Source organism: Mesocricetus auratus, unplaced genomic scaffold (assembly GCF_017639785.1).
Source record: "Mesocricetus auratus isolate SY011 unplaced genomic scaffold, BCM_Maur_2.0 Super-Scaffold_100676, whole genome shotgun sequence".
Lineage (NCBI taxonomy): Eukaryota > Metazoa > Chordata > Mammalia > Rodentia > Cricetidae > Mesocricetus > Mesocricetus auratus.
The window spans coordinates 18,109,933-18,128,492 of record NW_024429266.1 but is presented as its reverse complement, the minus strand read 5'-3'; the positions used below and the strand labels follow the sequence as shown (position 1 = coordinate 18,128,492).

Here is an 18,560-nt window from a genome sequence, read left to right as displayed (position 1 = left end):
TTTGCTATAGCAATCGGAATGGACAACGACTTCCACTTCCAATCCTGTACCTGTTTTCTCACCCATAAATGGAGACAACAAAAGCATCTGCTTTAAAATCTTCCTTGGACCACTGATGCAGGCACATGTTTTAAAATTGTCCTTGGGACATCCTCCGAGTCACTTTATTTTCGCTGTGACATTATTGTAAATGCTGCTAATGCTATCTTTTAAGTGAGGAAATCTGATCTCTTATGAAACCCAGATCCAAAGTTACTATTCTGATGCTGTGAAAGGTAGAAAAATCACTAAGTAACTAAAAACTAAGATTATACTCTATCCAAAACATGGCCCATAAGGTATTTAACTGTTAGAATTAAAAAGCACTTTTCTATGCTTAAAGATGATGCTCTTTGCTATATTTACTACTGTATTGTGTGTTACTAACATAAATGCATACAGGTGTGAGTACTTATTTATTCTGAGATGAAATAATTTATCTTGAAAGGGGATTTACTCTTTCCAATGTCTTTTGTGGGGCAGAAGGAGGCTACGCTAACATAGAAGTATTTCTCTTAAAGCTATAGACTAACATGATTTGGATCAAAATTCTGGAAAAGAAGAATAAAATAGCTGTATTGGGATAAAAGGTCATTTGAAACTCAGACATGGTTAATTTTACTTAGAGACTCTTGTCGCTTTTTTATTTATAAATTTAATTTAAAAAGGAACATGGTTCTTTTTCCGTACTTTTTTTTGTTTTTAAGTTCTTGCAAATCATGAAGACTGTTAACATCTGGTGTTTTATAGACTTCTCTAAAAGTAAGATCTGTTCAAATTCATCCTGATTAGCTCTGTCCTATGAAATAATTTTAAAACACTCTTCCATGGAAGCCCACAGTGAAACAGTGTCACGGTTAACCTGGGGGTTTGAGATAACAAAGAAACAGTGATCAGAAGTGAGAATATATGTGCCTATGACCATGTAAAGTACTGATTTATCAAATATGCAATAAGAGTATTGGTCTTGTGTATCACAACTATTAAAAACGAACACCGGGTGCAACTATAGTGGAAAGATCTTAAGAGCCTGGGGTGAGAGCAAGCAACATGTGTGTCTGGTGGCCCACCAAGATTTAAAGATATAGACCCTGTGTACAGCTTAGCTAATTTCTGTGTGGAAGACACAGTCCAGACTTTGGCACCCATAGAGAGTATAAGGATATTTTCTATTGCTCACCCTATTCGAAAATATGAAATGGATAAGAATACTGCTCCCTCCTCCTAGGGATATACACATTCATCTTTTAAATTGCATGTATGCCATTTGCAACAGCCATTCCCAAGCAATGTCCTAGAAGCCACATAAGATCAGTCCTGACCATTATCTTTGGGTAACTGCATTGAAGAACTAGAAAGATTTTTCATAGCTAAATTCTAAACTCTTTAGCAATTAAAATGGCAAAAGAAAACCTCACCAAAAGGATTCACCTACAATATGGCTTGCTTACAATAATTTAATAATTCCATATGAAGAGAAACTATCTTAATGTTGGAACGATGTGAACATCAAGTGATGTCAAACCCTCCTGTCAGTCTCAGGGAGACAGATTGCAGCAGAAACAAATTTACAGGAAAGATAAACACAGACATTTATATCAGCTCTATAACTCAAGTGCTGTAAGGCTTTGTAATATGTGGCTGATGGACAGTATGCTAGAAAAACAAGCATGGGATCAGTTTCTGAACAATCAAGCCTGGCACATGTGCGAAGATGAAGCACCGACTTAACCTGCAAAACAAGCGTCATCTAAACAGAGTTTCTTGTGTCTCACTATACATCTTCACTTTCCGCAGACCACGTCTTTCACTTTCTACATGATGCCAAAGATTTTGCTGCAATTAGGAAGAAAAGAACAAACTAGCCTCCAAACAGCAAATTAAGAGATGTTTATTTTATGGTCCAGGTACTGAACCCTGGGCCACACACATGCCTTAGCACTCTACCATACAGAGGTATCCCCATGTGGAGGAATGGATGATGATTCACAGGATTAGGTATTAATAATAAATTAATTATATTAGATATAATTTACTTCAAAGAAATATACAGCAAATCAACAGCCAACATCAAACTAAATGGAGAGAAACACAATGCGATTCTTCAAAATCAGGAACAACACAAGGCTGTCCACTCTCTCCATAACTCTTCAATATTGTACTTGAAGTTCTAGCTAGAGCAATAAGACAGAAAAAGGAGATCAAGGGGATACAAATTGGAAAGGAAGAAGTCAAACATTCACTATTTGCAGATGATATGATAGTTTACATGAGTGACTTGAAAATCTCTACCAGGGAATTCCTACAGCTGATAAACACCTTCAGCAAAGTGGCAGGATACAAGATTAACTAAGAAAAATCAGTAGTCTTACTATATACAGATGATAAGTGGGCTGAGAAAGAAATCAGAGAAACACCACCCTTTACAATAGCCACAAACAACATAAAATATCTTGGGGTAGCAAAACAAGTGAAAGACCTGTATAGTAAGGACTTTGAGTCTTTAAAGAAAGAAATTAAATAAGACACCAGAAAATGGAAAGATCTCCCAAGCTCTTGGATAGGTAGGATCAACATAGTAAAAATGTCAAACTTTACAAAAGCAATCTACAGATTCAATACAATCCCCATGAAAATACCAACACAATTCTTCGCAGACTTTGAAAGAACAATACTCAACTTTAAATTGAAAAACAAAAAAAAAAAAAAAAAAAACCAGGATAGCCAAAACAACTCTGTACAATAAAGCAACTTCTGAAGGCATCACCATCCCTGACTTCAAGCTCTATTATAGAGCCATAGTCCTGAAAACAGCTTGGTATTGGCACACAAGTAGACAGGTAGATCAATGGAATTGAACTGAAAACCCTGATATTAACCCACCTATGAACACCTGATTTTTTACAAAGACGCTAAAGTTATACAATGGAAGGAAGAAAGCATCCTCAACAAATGGTGTCGGCATAACTGGATACGGTCATGTAGAAGATTGCAGAGAGTTCCATATCTATCATCATGCACAAAACTTAAGTCCAAATGGATCAAATACCTCAACATAGATCCAGCCACACTGAACCTCTTAGAAGAGAAAGTGGGAGGTACCCTTGAATGAATTGGTACAGGAGACTTCTTCCTGAACATAACACCAGTAGCACAGACACTGAGATTGACAATTAATGAATGGGACCTCCTGAAACTGAGAAGCTTCTGTAAGGCAAAGGACACAGTCAACAAGATAAACAGCAGCCCACAGAATGGGAAAAGATCTTCACCAATCCCACATGTGACAGAGGGATGATTTCCAAAATATACAAAGAACTCAAGAAACTAGTTACCAAAACATCACACAATCCAATTAAAAATTGGGGTGTAGAGCTAAATAGAGAATTCTCAGTAGAGCAATCTAAAATGGCTGAAAGACACTTAAGAAAGCGATCAACATCTTTATCCATCAGGGAAATGTAACTCAAAACAACTCTGAGATATCATCTTAACACCTGCCAGAATAGCTAAAAAAAACAAAACAAAACAAACAACAACAACAACAAAACACCAATGGCAGTCTATGCTGGAGAGGATGTGGAGAAAGAGGAACACTCCTCCATTGCTGGTGGGAGTGCAAACTTGTACGACCGCTTTGGAAATCAGTACAGTGGTTTCTCAGGAAAATGGGAATCAGTCTACCTCAAGATTCAGCAGTTCCTCTCTTTGGCATATAACCAAAGAATGCACATTCATACAACATGGACATATGTTCAACTATGTTCATAGCAGCATTGTTTGTAATAGCCAGAACCTGGAAGCAACCTAGATTCTCCTTGACCGAAGATTGGATGGAGAAAATGTGGTACATTAATATGATGGAGTATTACTCAGTGGAAAAAAACAAATCTTGAAATTTGCAGGCAAATGGATGGAAATGGAAGAAAGCATCTTGAGTGAGGTAACCCAATCACAGAAAGACAAGCAGGGTATGCACTCACTCATATATGGATATTAGGCATAATGCAAAGGACTACCAGCCTACAATCCATACCACCAGAGAAAGTAGGAAACAAGGAGGACCCAAAGAGAAGAACACATGGTCCTGGACAAAGGGGAGGGGGACAAGAACCCCTGAGCAAACTGGTAGCATGAGGGGAGAGAGGAACAAAATGGGAAGGGGAGAGGGGGAGAAAGAGGAGGGAGAACAGGAGGACTGAGACAGGGGAGGAATAGAGGAGGGCAAGAAAGGAGATATCTTGATAGAGGGAGTCAGTATAGGTTTAGAGAGAGGTCTGACACAGGGCAAAAGATAGGGGATTCACAGGGATGACCCCAACTATGAATCTAGGAAGTGGTGGAGAGACTGACTGCCTTTGATGTCCTTCCTCTGTAATGAGATTGATGACTACCTTGGTTGCCATTCCTAGAGCCTCAATCCAGTACCTCATCAAAGCAGAAGCAGGCACCCACAGCTAAATATTGAGGCATACTCCTGGAATCTAGTTGCAGAGAGGTAGGAGGCATGAGCAAAGAAGCTAAGACTGTGTTGGAGAAACCTAAAGAAACAGTTGGCCTGACCTAGTGAGAGCACAGAGACCCTAGTCGTAAAGCTGGGGAACTAGCATTGAACCGAATCAAGACCTTTGAATGTGGGTGCCAGCTAGGAGGCCAGGGCAGTCTTTGGGATCTCTAACAGTGGAGCCCTAGAGCACAAATGGACTTTGGGAGCCCATTCCCTATGGAGGAATACTATTGCAGGTCAGATACAAGAAAGAGGGCCTAGGGCCACTCCCACATGATGTGACAGACTTTGATGGACCCCTGTGGAAGGCCTCACTATCCTTGGGGAATGGTTGGGGGCATCAGTGGGGATCATGGAAGGATGGGAGGGTGAGGGAATGGGGGTATTGATAAGTAAATAACAGTGCTTCAAAATAAAAATCATTAAAAAGGAAAATATTAAATATAATTAATGTCAGGGAGAAGTCACTTACAGAAGAAACAGATGACCACCACAGGTTCCTGTTCTAAGGATCCACACTGGCTGCTCTTCTGTGACCTGCTCAGAAGCAAGAGAGAGCTCTGGGGTCCGGGACCCCAAATCTAGTCCTCTCCTCTGTCACATCCTCACCTGTGACCACACCCAAACAGGAATAGTGAGTGTCTACAGGTGTGGACAGGGTGGATATCTCACTACATTCCCAACCCTCTTACTTATTTATTTTTAGATACTGTCTTACCAAGTTACCTGTGATGGCCTTCACCTCATTTTATAGCCTAGGAAAGCCTCAATTTTATGATCTTCCTGCCTCAGCTTCCAAGTCATTGCAATTGTAGACCTACTTACTCACAGTTATGAATTTCAACTGATTTTAAAACCTCATTTCTGGACTTAAAGCAAAGAGATAAGACAAGGAGTGTAGAACAGACAGGAAGACCAGGCTCTTAGCCATAGCATGGAACTTGGGACAATGGGACCACAGAAAGAATTTTCCACTTTCTTTTTCTGCATAGTCTGACCCATAAGCATGCACAAGAAACTGCATTTTCCTGAGCAGTGAACTCCATAAGTTTTATGATCATCACAAAAGTACACAGCTGAGCAAGTAAACCAAAAAGTGATATGAACAGAGTTACAGGGAATGGCCACTGACCTTAGCCACTGATCTTAGTCACTGAACTTCGCTGACTTTAGTATGAGAAGAACAAGACTATTTTCACTTTTGCTTTTCTGTTTGACTCAACCTCATAGCTCTTGCTATTCCATTACAGTTAGTTTCTATTTGCTGGTATCCTGGAAATACCCACATTGCTACTACACGATCCTGTAGACTTATAAGTACATTAGAGAATAATGTCCCAGTGATTACCTACCCACTGACTTTTGTGGTCTGACAAATGCCTACATTCTATGCATGAAATCAACACAGCTGACCATGTGAGCATAGACATATAAGAAGATAAACTAAAGACACAATGTTTTTAACTCTCATGTTGAAAATGCTCTTGTCTCCCTCTGCCTTGATTTTAAAATCATTCATTATCTGACTTCCCTAGTCTGCTTACTGTCACTCCACACATTGTCCTTCAGCCAGCTTAGCACCTGCTGCTCTCTCAGTCAGGGCCCTCTCTGCACACAGCTGTGTCTTTATTCAGCCTTTAATGATAAGTTTTCTATCCATATCTCTGGGGCCCTGGATTTTGACATTCCCCTCCCTCAGTTCTTCATTCATGTACTTATAAGCATCTGGGTATTATATTGTATGTCACTCACCCTGGTGAAATTATTGGCAGCTGTTAAACAACATCAGGCTTATAGAAGTCTCTAAATAAATTCACAGTTCTTCTATGAGCTGAACTCCCTCACTGGAAATATCATTTCAAGAATACATTTTTTTTACAGGTGTAAGTAAGAAAGATTTCATTGTCTTGTGATTAAGTCACCTTTAATTCAAGGTAAGAGAGACTTGATAGGGTGAGGGTAAGGGAACAGAGATTGAGTGATAGAGGGGCACTGATCTCATCTTATGTATTAACCAACTCACTAACATAATCTGGCCTTTTTGACTTGGAAGACGGTGAAGAAGAAATTGAATCAAGATTGCCTTTCCCAAAAGTACTTCCTTGATTTAATAAAAGGCAATTCTTCTAAGTAGAGTTGGAAATGAGTTTACTAAAGCATGTTAAGTAATTCTAGTGAAATTGTGAATAGGTACAACTTCCTATAATTTTACACATATAGCAATTCTGAGATTGAAGAAAAGACGGAAGAGGATTCTGTCTTCTGAATATCGACTTTCTTAACTAGAAGGATATAGCTATGAACAATTACACACTGAAGAACTGACAACTAGATTTCTATATGGGCTAAGAAAGATCATAAGTCAAATAATCCCATTTCCTTACTTACAATTATAAAGTAGACAACTATTAGGTAAAAATACAGATGACTGGAAGGAAGAAACAATATAACTTAAAGCATAATTATTTACAAACTAATATACCTTTCAACTTTTTTATTAAAATATTTTTAGAGCTTTTAAAAATAAATGAATTATACTATAGATGCTGACTTATTGTAGCAAGTACATTTAAATAATTCATGGCAGTCAATCACCTTGTTATACTTTTCCTGTAAAATAACTTTTGCAACTATTATGTGACAGAATTGATTTAGGTAGGTGCAGCCATATCTAGGAAAAATTTTAATATCATGGAATAGGTCAGAAAATGTCACAAGGAATTACACACAATAGAGAATTTACTGCTTGTGAAATGTTTAATTCATAAAATGTGAACATATATAAGTGTAGTACACATGTATGTATATTTATACATGTAAAATATATCAATAAAATGTGTCAAATGTTTGTGGTATTAAAAACCACAAAAGTCAGTGATCTAAATCTGATTTTTAATATTGTGCAATAGTGCAGCAGACAGGCTCTGATGTATTAAGTCAGTCTCAATTTCTGGACATTCAGAGTTTCTGTAATTAGCAATTATATGATGAAATGAATGTTTTTGTGTATGTCAGAACATCTGTGTTTTATTAGGATTAAGTTAGAATTTGGAAGCTTTTAGAATATTTTATCAAGCTATATTCCAGAAAAGGTAAGAGTTTATATTTACAGGAACAGTATATGAGCTTGTATAGTTTTTATCTCTTTCAAACCTCCCTTCCTTCCTTTTTTTCTCTTTTGCCTCCCTCCTTCCCTTTCTCCTACCACCAAATTTTTCTAATCCATGCCTTGAGGCAAGGTGTACAAGCATTCTACACTCAAAATCTTCATTTAGTTTATTTGGAGACAAGATTTTATTAAGTGGTCCCGACTGGTCTTGGACTTATAGCTGGGGTTACCAATGTGTGCATCAACACATCCAGCATCTGTTTTCACATCCTTTGTCTAGTACTACATATTATTTAGAAAGAAACATAGCCCCTTTGCAGCAATAAGCTATTTTGTTTTCTGGTTTGTTCTTGGCTTTTAACAACACTGGGCTCTTGTTTTCTCATTTCTCATATATTTATTGAATATTTGCATTTATCGTTAAAACTGCCCAAGTGCTGTGCTAGTTTTCCTAATGGCAGATTGCTCTTCTGGTTATGTTTTACCAAGAACTTTCTGTACATCAAACACATTAGCTGTGTATCTGTCTGGACATGCGTATCGACAGTTGTTAGAAAGGGTTTACCAGATTTGAGGACAGGAGCTTGCTTTAAACAAAGGCTCTTGGGCTAAGTACGGCGTGGAGCAGCCTTTCATGGCATCTCTGTGGATGAGACAGAGAAAGACGCAGTTCATAACTAGGCAAACAACCACCTCCAAGGTGTGCTGTTCACTAGAGTGGCAGCTTCTGCTGTCTTCCCAATACCTTAGGGCATTTCCATTGTTAGTCTGAATGAAATGTTGATAGAATGCAGAGAGAATGCATGCATGATGCAAATGTGATCATCATCATCAAAAGACTAACCAAGAGATACTCCAAACAAGTACAGAGACAGCAAGTACAGAGATGAACTACGAAAGGTAATAACAGGGCAAAACAGGAAGAAAGTAGAAATTCAAATTTACATTAAAATGAATAAGCAGCAAACAAAAAGTCTACAAACAAGAGACAAGGGTAGAAAACATAACTAACTCCGCTAGTAAGGAAAAACAATGTTTCAAAAACATTTTAGTTAAAGCACTGAATGACTCTACTTGGTTATGGCTGGAGGTTGGAGCCAAAAAGCTGATGCAGTTTCCCAGTTAGTTTGTCAGATGTACTCAGAAGACAAATCCAGGGAGGTGGCATCTCTTGTTGGGTCACATATCGAGTGTTGTGCTTGGCTATGATCTAGGAGGGCTTTTGATGGACTGGAACAAATGTCGCTTAGCAGTTAAGGTAGTGAGAAAATAAAGAATGAGTAGAGAAAAAGCAAGGGATCCCCCCCATGCAAGATCCACTCAGATTTAATCTGATAACAACTTTTAAGATATCTTTACCTCATCAGGTCTTTTAAAGTATTCTGATCAGTTTTCACAGAAATATAATTTCATATTTACATTTTGTACTTTATGTATGTGTTAATAAACTACATATAAATGCAAGGATTCCATAATAGTCATAAAAAGAAACACAACTGACTTGATGCTTTATAATTCCAATGGAGGTTGTGGAGTCGAGCACACATAACTGGAGAGCAACCTATCAGCTAGGACATCAACTATGTGCTTAGCACTGATCCATGAAAAGTGTGTGGGGTACTGTATTGTGCAGGCAGAGGCTCACAAAGCATGCTTTTCACACAGGTAGCATGATCACTGCAAGTATCAATTAAAGAGTTTTGGATGGGGGTGGGGATTCCATCCAGCCATGTTATAGGAATCTTATCACGGGCTCTGATGAAGCTAAAGTGAGAACTACTGATATTTGGTAAGAAGAGTTAGAGTGTGAATACTGTTAGGGTGACAAACCTGTCCCGAGATGCTTGGAACCCTACAGGAGAGAATGACAGAGGCAGAGACACACAGAGAATGACTGTAATTCAGTGTCTAGGGGACAAGCTCATAGAATCTGCATTTTTCTAGGCTACTAGCAATTTGAGGATGTAGAAAGATGAGATCCCACTTAGGAAGGTGGAAAGGTAGAAAATTTAACCAACGAAACAGCAAGAACACTTGGAAAGAGCTGACATATAGCCTGACAACAAGTGATAACCCTGTGGTCACCTAGACAAGGGATTTGAGTTGCTCTGCTCAGTTACAGGAAGCAGAAGCAGAGGTGATACTTGCAGACCACAGAAGAGTAGATGCTCCTGGAAACAAGGGTGTGGGGGCAGAATCTCTTACAGATATATTTGATGCCTCTGCCACTTAAATGTACCTACCATGTTTCTGAAAGTCAGGGGCCAGAAAACTCAATGAACCCATAGAAGAAGACCCCAGGGACTGCCCTGAATGAACAGCTTCTGCTAAATTACTTTGCAATTCTGAGATGACCATACTACCATCATTTTCAGTATCTTCTCAAAACACCTTGTAGATATAATTTAAAACTAGAAAAGAGAAAGTTTTCCCAGTGACTTTTGTTTTATTTCTGGTATTAGTAATATGCTCAAATTAGTTATATGTATATTTTAAGTGAATACTCTAATTTATGAGTAGTTATTTTTCCCTTTTGTAGTAACTGAGCAATGTCTATTGTGAATTTGTGTGCGTGTTGCTCATGAACAAGATAAAAGTAAAAAAGATTTTTGATGCCAAAGTCATCATTGTAAATTGGAGAAACAAAACAAATGACAGCTGACCTCTTTTTTCTTCTCCAAGAAACAATATAACAGTTGATGGATTGTACTTTAAAGGTACAGTAATTGCCACAGCCTGTTTTATTGTTGGCTTCACACTTGTTTAAGTCATAGAAATAACAAGTGAATGAGGGATTGTCTAATATTGCTCATGTTGCTTGGGCCCTGACCACTGGCAAGCAAGAGTGTTGCAGCAGTAAAAATGTGAGACTGTATGCACGCAACGGATCGTGCCCAATCCAGGCTGCCTGTGTGGTCTGCCAGGATGTATGGAAACCACAGTGGGATGGCACTCATAATACTTCCAAGCACGTGAAGGTTTGAAAGTTGTACAAAATGATCTCCAAGAATGAGCACAATGATGGGACAGTTAAAAATTACCTCCACAATCTTCCATTGGCATCAAAGTGCCTTTCTCTTCTCTGAAAAATGTTCCACAGGGAGGGTCGAGGAACATATATGACCCCAAGTGTGGTTTTAGAATGGATGAAAGAAAATAAGAAATATGTGACTTGGTTGAAAGAGAACTATCCAGTAAGTAGTCACACATGAAGACGTAATTGAAAGCCGACTCTGCTATTAGTGGCAATTAAATTTGGTGTCACAAGGAGCCTTATCTCCATCTACTTAAGTTCTATTCACACTTAGAAGAAAACACTGATGAGGTTTTCTTTATTTAATCCTGTTGCTTAATGAGATAATTTAGACTGAGACTGAGCTGACTATCTACAAAGTATGTTGCCAGGTGCTGTGATGTTAACTACTTATGGACACACAAACATTCCCAGGTCATTCTGCTCATTCAGTGACAATTTAGAGCATGCATGCAAGATGATATGAAACTGAGACATACCAGAGTCACAATTTAAGCTCAAGAATCTTCAAATGGTTAACAGTGACAATGAAAGTACTATTGGCTCTTTTATCACAGTCATGAATCCTAAATGAGACAGTTTGAAGTTTAATCTGAATTTCCAGTAAACGTGGCTTTTAAATGTTGCAGTAAACAAGTCAGTGTGTTCCAAATTTTCTTCTTCCTTTCCTTCTCTTACTTAACAACCAGGTTCTATTTATAATCACCTAATGTGTAGTAGAACAGTAGCCTCTGATCCTTGAGTAGGATCCCCTGCTCTGTAGCATCTCTGAGCTTCCCCATTACCACCATTTGCAGCCCATGAGATGACAGAACACAGTCTGGCTCTTTGATTGCCTTCTCCTGTGCTTTGATCCTCCCGCTGGAAGCCTCCACACTAGTCCTGACCAGAGTCTGTTGAGTGATCAAGCATCTTTTAAATTTTGATCTTGCAGGCCTCTTCCTCAGGCTCCAATCCTTCCTTTCCACGTTTTCCTCGGTCTCCCAGGTAACGCATGGTGACTCATATTAAGGAAGCCATTGGGAGCTTCCATAGGGAGAGAGTTTAGATATGCATGCTGGCCATATCCAATGATCACAATCTGAGTCACCTCTATCTTCTCACTAGTTACAAATTTTCTCAGAGCAGGCACTATGTCTTATTACCTATGTATTCTCAATCAGAGAGCAAAGCACCTGCCCAGCATAGGGACTCAATAACTACTATTTGTTAGAGAAAATAACCCAGGGGTGGCCGAATGCAGACTACCACTGAGCTGTACATTTATCTCAGAAGCCTCTCTGATAGTCTTCCCTGAGGCCTCCCAGCCAGTCGCACAAAAACAGGGCTTTTCTCTCAGTAGAACTTAGAAAATTCTGGTAGAGGTTCTGCCTCTGGCACCTGTAGAACAACTTGGACATTGCTCAGCAGTCACACCTGTGTTCACTTGGAGTCCCTGGTGGTACAGTGAGTACTGGATAGCCAAACCTTCACCATGCTTAATTCACAGATTGTACAACCTTGCGTGACAATTTCTGAATTAATGATGCTGTCAGGGGACAGAAACGTTACCCTTTCAAACTAAATTAGGCTACATAGTCCAGAAACCTTTCACTAATGGATTTATATCACACTGCAGGGAAACTGAAATTATTTTCTCAGGAAAGTTATTGCCACAACCAGTTACACTAAAACAAGATGGATAGCCATGTCTGCTAACACAAGGATGAAAGAGATAGGTTTAAGATCCATAAAGGAAGGAAGAGGAGACAATAGTTCATTCTTGAGTAGGTTTGCTTTCTGTTTCCTGGAGAGATCCAATGACCAGTTTGCAAGTGTTTTTCATACAAGGTGTCATAGGAATTTCTAGCAGTTTTCCACGTTGATGTACCTGTAATCTTGAGCAGTAAAAGCCATTAGCTGGGGTAAAGAAAAAGTGCACAAACCTTTGCAGTGAATGCACAGGGGCATAAAGCTTTTGTCTTTCCATTTCTAGTCTGCCTGCACGCAGTGTGTGGGGGTGTTCATGTGAAGCATTCTGCTTCATTAAGACGATGTTAGTTTATGTTTATTAAAGGTATGATAGGCTTCATGGATGTAACTGAAACTTCCTTGCTAGAACTAGTCTATAAAATAACCTCTCTGAATGCTCACAGTTTTGTCCCTGCTTATTTGTGGTAGAATATGATATCATGACAAGGGAAAGAAAGGATACATACACTAATCTACACTTGAACAAGCATTTTTCTAGTACTGAGTATGGCACCCAGAACCTGACTTGTGCCAAACAAAAACCCTGTTACAAAGCTACATGTCAATTGAACCAGCTATCTTTCAAAAAGTATATAGGAGTAGCACATGACCTATCACACAATAGAGACTCAATACATGTTGATGTTGACAAATGGTCTAAAGACTAGTATAAGAGTCTATATAGCAACAGGATGACTGTAACACAAAAGTGGATGCTAGATCCCCAGGTCAGTTTTCTGGCCTAGTATTTGTAATGGTAAGACTCCATATTTCTTTCCAGGTATTTCAGAAGACTTCCTGCAGCTCAGCCACCTCATGGTGATGGGATGCCCAAACAGTCAAGTTTCAACCAGGAGTACTGTAGATCTGTCCTGAAGCGAGGTCAGCCAGGAATGGGCAGAAAAGGGGACTGTACACATAGAGCTCACAAGACCACTCGGGGCCCGACTTCTTAGCACAACAATACCAAGTTCTCCAAATGTTTGCAGTCATGGTGAGGGGATTATGTAGTATATTTTTACTTTGCTTAATAGAAACGAAGTTAAAAGCCATTTGTTCAAAGACTAGAATCTCAGAAAATGAGGCATGACCGTGGAAATTGCCTACAGTTTTCAGCCAGTTGGCAGGGCTGGGCTTCTTCAATTAAAGGATAACACGAGTGGCTTTGGAAAACAGGAAAATAAGAAGTCTATTCCTGCCATCCAGAATGGACCATTTCTATCACTCATGTGACATCCTGTGTTAGGAAAAAAATGAGATCAAGAACAAGGAGTGAGTGCATCCTTACACAGTTATACTACAATTAAACACTGAGTTCAATTTTTAAGTGAGTATACTAAGAGAAGAAAATCCATATTTAAGTTGAAGGATACCCATCATACTTTGACGTGTTTAATAGATATGAACAATTAAGGGAAGATCTGTTTTAGGGTGGTGAGATATATAGTTGGGGAAGCTGGAGTTCAGCAGTTGAAATGATTTTTAAAACTCACAGGATAAGATACAGAACTAGACTTCATGCTGGACTGTAAATAGGCATGTTGAACTCTAAGGCTGAAAAACATTTGGTCGCTAACACAGATTCTCCATGAAACTAGATAAAGAGTGTAGGATGAGGTCTTACATATCCATAGCGCTGACCACACCCATGTGGGTGTGTTCAGATAAAAAGAGCTAGGGGGAAGAGACTCTTTCTCTTTGGGTTCTGGTTGCGACCTGGATAGCAGCATGCAGACCTTTGGTTCTCAGTTTTCTTGGCTTCTCACAAAAGTGATTTCTCTCTCAATAAAATGTCACAGGCCATCACTATTTTGTGTAGTTTAACCTTTCAACATTAAAAGAGTTTCATTGCAACTGAGTGTGGTAATGAACCACTGACACCCTGTCACTCAGGAGATAAAGGCAAGATGGCAGAGAGTTCAAGGATAACCTTGAGCTATGAAGGGAATCACTGTGTCAAAACTGACAAAGAAAACAAACTTACTAGCTTTAGTAAAAAAGAAGATTCAACAGTAATTAAGTTTTGAATGTTTCTCATTGTTTAATGCTTGGTGTTTGTATTTTATCCTGTCAATATTTAAACTACTGAGTGACAATATTAGTGAAGATTTGTCCAGAAAGACCAACTCTGTATCCAGTTAAGTTAGGCACTTGCGAAAACTACTTCATAAAGTGGGAACTGTGGTGGTTAGCTCAGTGGTATAGTATTAACCAGTATGTCTGAGGCCCAGAACTGTTTCCCTAATGCCAAAATCATAGAATACAAATCAGTTCTGGCATAAAGTCTGTAGAAGGTGATGACAAAGTTTGATGCTTCAACTTAGCACAGAGCAGAGGGCATGGCATGCCTCAGAAGACCTTGCTAGCTTTTCTACTGATTCTTTGAAAGCCTCTAAAGATAACCGTCTACTGGAACGGAACAAGGCTATTCTCCAAAAAGAGGTTAGCTTGCTGACTTCCTGGGAACACATCACTAGTATCCCCTAGTATTCATTTCTACAGTACCTACTTTCCTAACTCAAAGCCAAGCTGATTCAATTTCCTCTTCACACAAGCGAGGGAGAGATGAGTCATCCGTACTTGATTTATGAACCTTGACAGATGGCATTCCTGATCAATCCTCATGCACTCCTTGCACCTTATGTTCTATCTGTTCTTCTGTGAGGCTCCTGTGGTAAACAGGCATTGTGGTAGTTAAACAGATGGAGAAACGGTGATGCATTTGATGGTGAAGGAGGAAGGAAACCAGTTTCACACTCAGTAAAACACAGTCTTCATAGGAGAGGAGAGTGAAGTCAACTTAGTATGAATGACACTTGAGGGCGTGAAAGGACACAGTGACCTTTGAAAGACAGACCTTGAGAGATTTCTCTAACAGTAAGAGAAATAGAGAAACAAAAGAGCATGTCACAGATAATTAGGTTGTTTTATTTTTCCCTTGAGACAAGCCAGTGTGAAGAGATTGCACAAATGCAAATTATACTCATACCACCTGTTTTGGGCTTAGGGGGAAGAACAAAGGCAGTTTGTAGAGAGTAGTAAGTTTCAGTAAGCAAATTCTACTTCCAACCCTGGCTATAACACTCAGCAATCTGTGATGCTGGGAAGTGGCCTCACTGAGAAAGCAAGGTGACACCTGCCACAAAGCACCCTGGGGTTGTTGAGCAAACAGACAACAAACAAACATAGGATGGGCAAAAGATGCCCTGGGAATACTGCAGCTACTATGCAACTCTGCTGTAAGGAAGGTCCTCTAATGTGCTTAGCAGGCGGGGGCAAGAGGTGGTGACTGGTAGGTCATATAACTAATGGATGCCTCCTTGGCTTTGGGAAATACTAGCTACAAAAACACCAACTCTGGACTGAGGAAAAAAATGTGATTTTTGATCATATCAGCCAGGTTACAGATATGCTATTTGGAAACACATAAACTGAACTCCCTAAAATCAGCATTGACCTGAAGTGGTCTGGGTTGAAGAGGAGACTGTGTGTGGGGGTGGCAAATAAGACATAAGGTTTTGGTCACAGCCAGCTCCTTCACTGTGTGATTTTTGGGAAAACTGTGTTCTTTGAAGATGCATTTCCCAATTTTTTTCACCTATAAAATGCGTGAATGAATATGCACTATAATTCCCACTTTTTAGGGTCAAGTTAATTTGCATAACACAATGTTCCTGGTATAGAGCTTGTTGCATTGCAAGTAATCAGTAATGGGTATTGTCATCTCATTTCCCCCAGTTTCACAGTGAGACCTGCTGATGTGTGCTTTCTCTGTTCCATTCTGTTGGACACACTGTCCTTCATGTAGACTTCCTGCTCTACCAGAGTCACCGCTATCTAGGGCTCCATTGAAATGCTTATGCAAACTTGACCTCTCCCCTAATAAGTCTCTATCTTATAATCATATCTCCTACTTTTGCTTTTGCCAAAACTATTTTACTGATCCTATAATGGTCTCTAATAAAACTTAGCATGTCAACATTTATGATTCCCAATACAGCTGCTGGGCCAGACCTCACTCTGGGTTCATTCAGAGACCTTCCATTTCCTTAACTGTTTCTTCACAGCAACACCAAACAGAATATTCATAAATATTCAAATAATAAAAATGTTGTGTTTTATTTTCTCAGATGGAAAAGAAATAATGTTATCTGAGGGCTTTCTGAAAGTAATTAGCATGTTTTATATGTAAAGTGAAAAGGGGGTAAGGAAGAATTTCACTTTTCACCCTCTGTGGCCTCCCTCTCTCTTTTAAAGAAAATTGACCAATCTTGACTAGTGAAGTCCTATTCATCCAACTAAACAGTTAAACACCATTCCTTCTGAGTACCCTCGAACTGCTCATAGCCCTCTCTTTCTCCTTAGCACCAAATTGAAGGGGTTCATCTTTCCCCTAACATACTGATATTTAAACCACTAGGCACGTTTGAGCCAAACTCTAATCCTTCTACAGATTCCTAAAATGAAGCACTGTGCTTGCAACTAAGTGGGTAACTGTATAAATTTTGATGGAAGGGAGAGCTAATCAAGCCCAGCTTCCCCTTGTTTCTTTCTTATTGATTTTTTCTTAAGATGCCCAGTGTGGACCATGCAGTACTGCTTCAGGAGCATGGAAGTGTGTCAGATACGGGTTGGAGTTGGAGAAAAAAATTTTACTTCTCTTTTGCATCCCTCCAAAGTCATGTTACTATTTTAAATTCCATCACAGAAACTTCCACTACAATAAAAAACAATATTCCTTTCACATTACAGTAGAAAGGGATTAACTTTAAATAATTCGTTAGTGGTACATAGAGTACCTGATGATATATTGTGGCTTCTTTTCCCTGTAAAAATCTTAGGGGAATAGATTGTCATTGTCTTTCTCCATTGTGACTTACAGATATTTTAAAAGGAAACTCTATGTTAAGGGACAGAGATTCTAATAGAGATAGCTAAAGCTTTGTGAAGTGTGTAATGTGATTAATTTTGGGAAGTTTTCATTCTCTGCCCTCTTAATTGATGCAATCACATTGACTGTTCAAAGTCCATGTAGCTGTTTAAAGTATTTCAAATACTTTGTGCAGTTGTAACAGATGTAGAGTGGATTAGCATTTCCCGTGGAGGTGAACCCTTGAAGGAAACCGCAAACAAACATTGGGTTTGTTGAATTCAGGTTGCTTATATCTCAGCACACATAACTCCACTTACGTTGACCATCACAGCGAAAGCCACAGCGCACACACGTATACACACAAAGAGCAGCATGGAGCTAACCACACGACTCCACAGATGATGCAGACAAACTTGAGTAGAAACCAAGATTGTTCTACCTCTTTTCATAACAGGTTAGAGCTGGCCCTCAGTGTTGGTGTACAGTTTTTATGGCATGGGAAAATAGGGAGGTTTCTGCCCTATAAAAATAAATGTGTTGAAGTCTTTAGTTTGAGCTTATACAACGTCAGAAAGTTCCAAAGGCGTTGGCACAGTACAAAAAATAAAAATAAAAAAACAAGAGAATCCAACAAACAAATATATATCACCAAAACACATGGCAAGAGGCTAAGAACATTCTGAGAGGAAAGCTACTGGTTTCTTAGATTAATGCAACAATTTCCAACATATTTGTGGGAAACAAAGAGTAAGAGAGGGAAGCTGGTGGGTCTTTTTAAGGGTTGGGAGATGGACTTGCTTCCAATAGCCACTTGGCTTTAAACTGCTCAACTGACCCTTTTCTCCTCTCAAAAACTAAAAGAACAGAGCTTTCATTGTCTTAATTTTTTAAGCATAATGAATAGCTGAGGGCAAGAGCAAAGAAATGCATGCAACTGTCATTAATAGGTAAAAGGATACATGAACACAGACACAAAGAGTAACTTATTCCTTCATTGTGTACATCATGATACACACTTCTTTCCAAACCTTACTTCAGCTCATGTGGTTGTTCCTGCATGACAGCTTTTTTTCTACTCTATAAGTAGGAAGCAGGATTATGGGTTTAAATAAAGACAATAGTTTTGGTGTCAAAGAATGCAAGGTGTGCAATGGGACTAAAACTGGGGAAATTTTCATTGGCCATAACGACTTACAATTACTCAAAAAGTAAAACTTACCATATTCTGTGCAAATTTCTCAAAAGATGTTCTGCGATCCATTGAGTT

At 39.0% G+C, this 18,560-nt stretch overlaps 1 protein-coding gene across 8 annotated transcripts in view; it reads right to left on the bottom strand.

Annotated features, from left to right (window-relative positions):
* The window catches only part of Rgs7 (regulator of G protein signaling 7), a 362,079-nt gene that overhangs the window by 2,709 nt on the left and 340,810 nt on the right, over nt 1-18,560 (bottom strand). For 6 of the 8 annotated variants that reach the window (XM_021231937.2, XM_021231935.2, XM_013119218.3 and 3 more), the window contains one exon: nt 17,733-17,813. The exons of 1 other annotated variant lie outside the window; for it this stretch is intronic. In XM_021231937.2, coding sequence (XP_021087596.1) covers nt 17,739-17,813 — 75 coding nt within the window. In that variant the 3' untranslated portion in view covers nt 17,733-17,738. Of the gene's footprint in view, nt 1-8,220; nt 8,299-17,732; nt 17,814-18,560 lie in introns of all 8 variants that reach the window. One more of the 8 variants, XM_005078174.4, reaches the window with a different exon arrangement.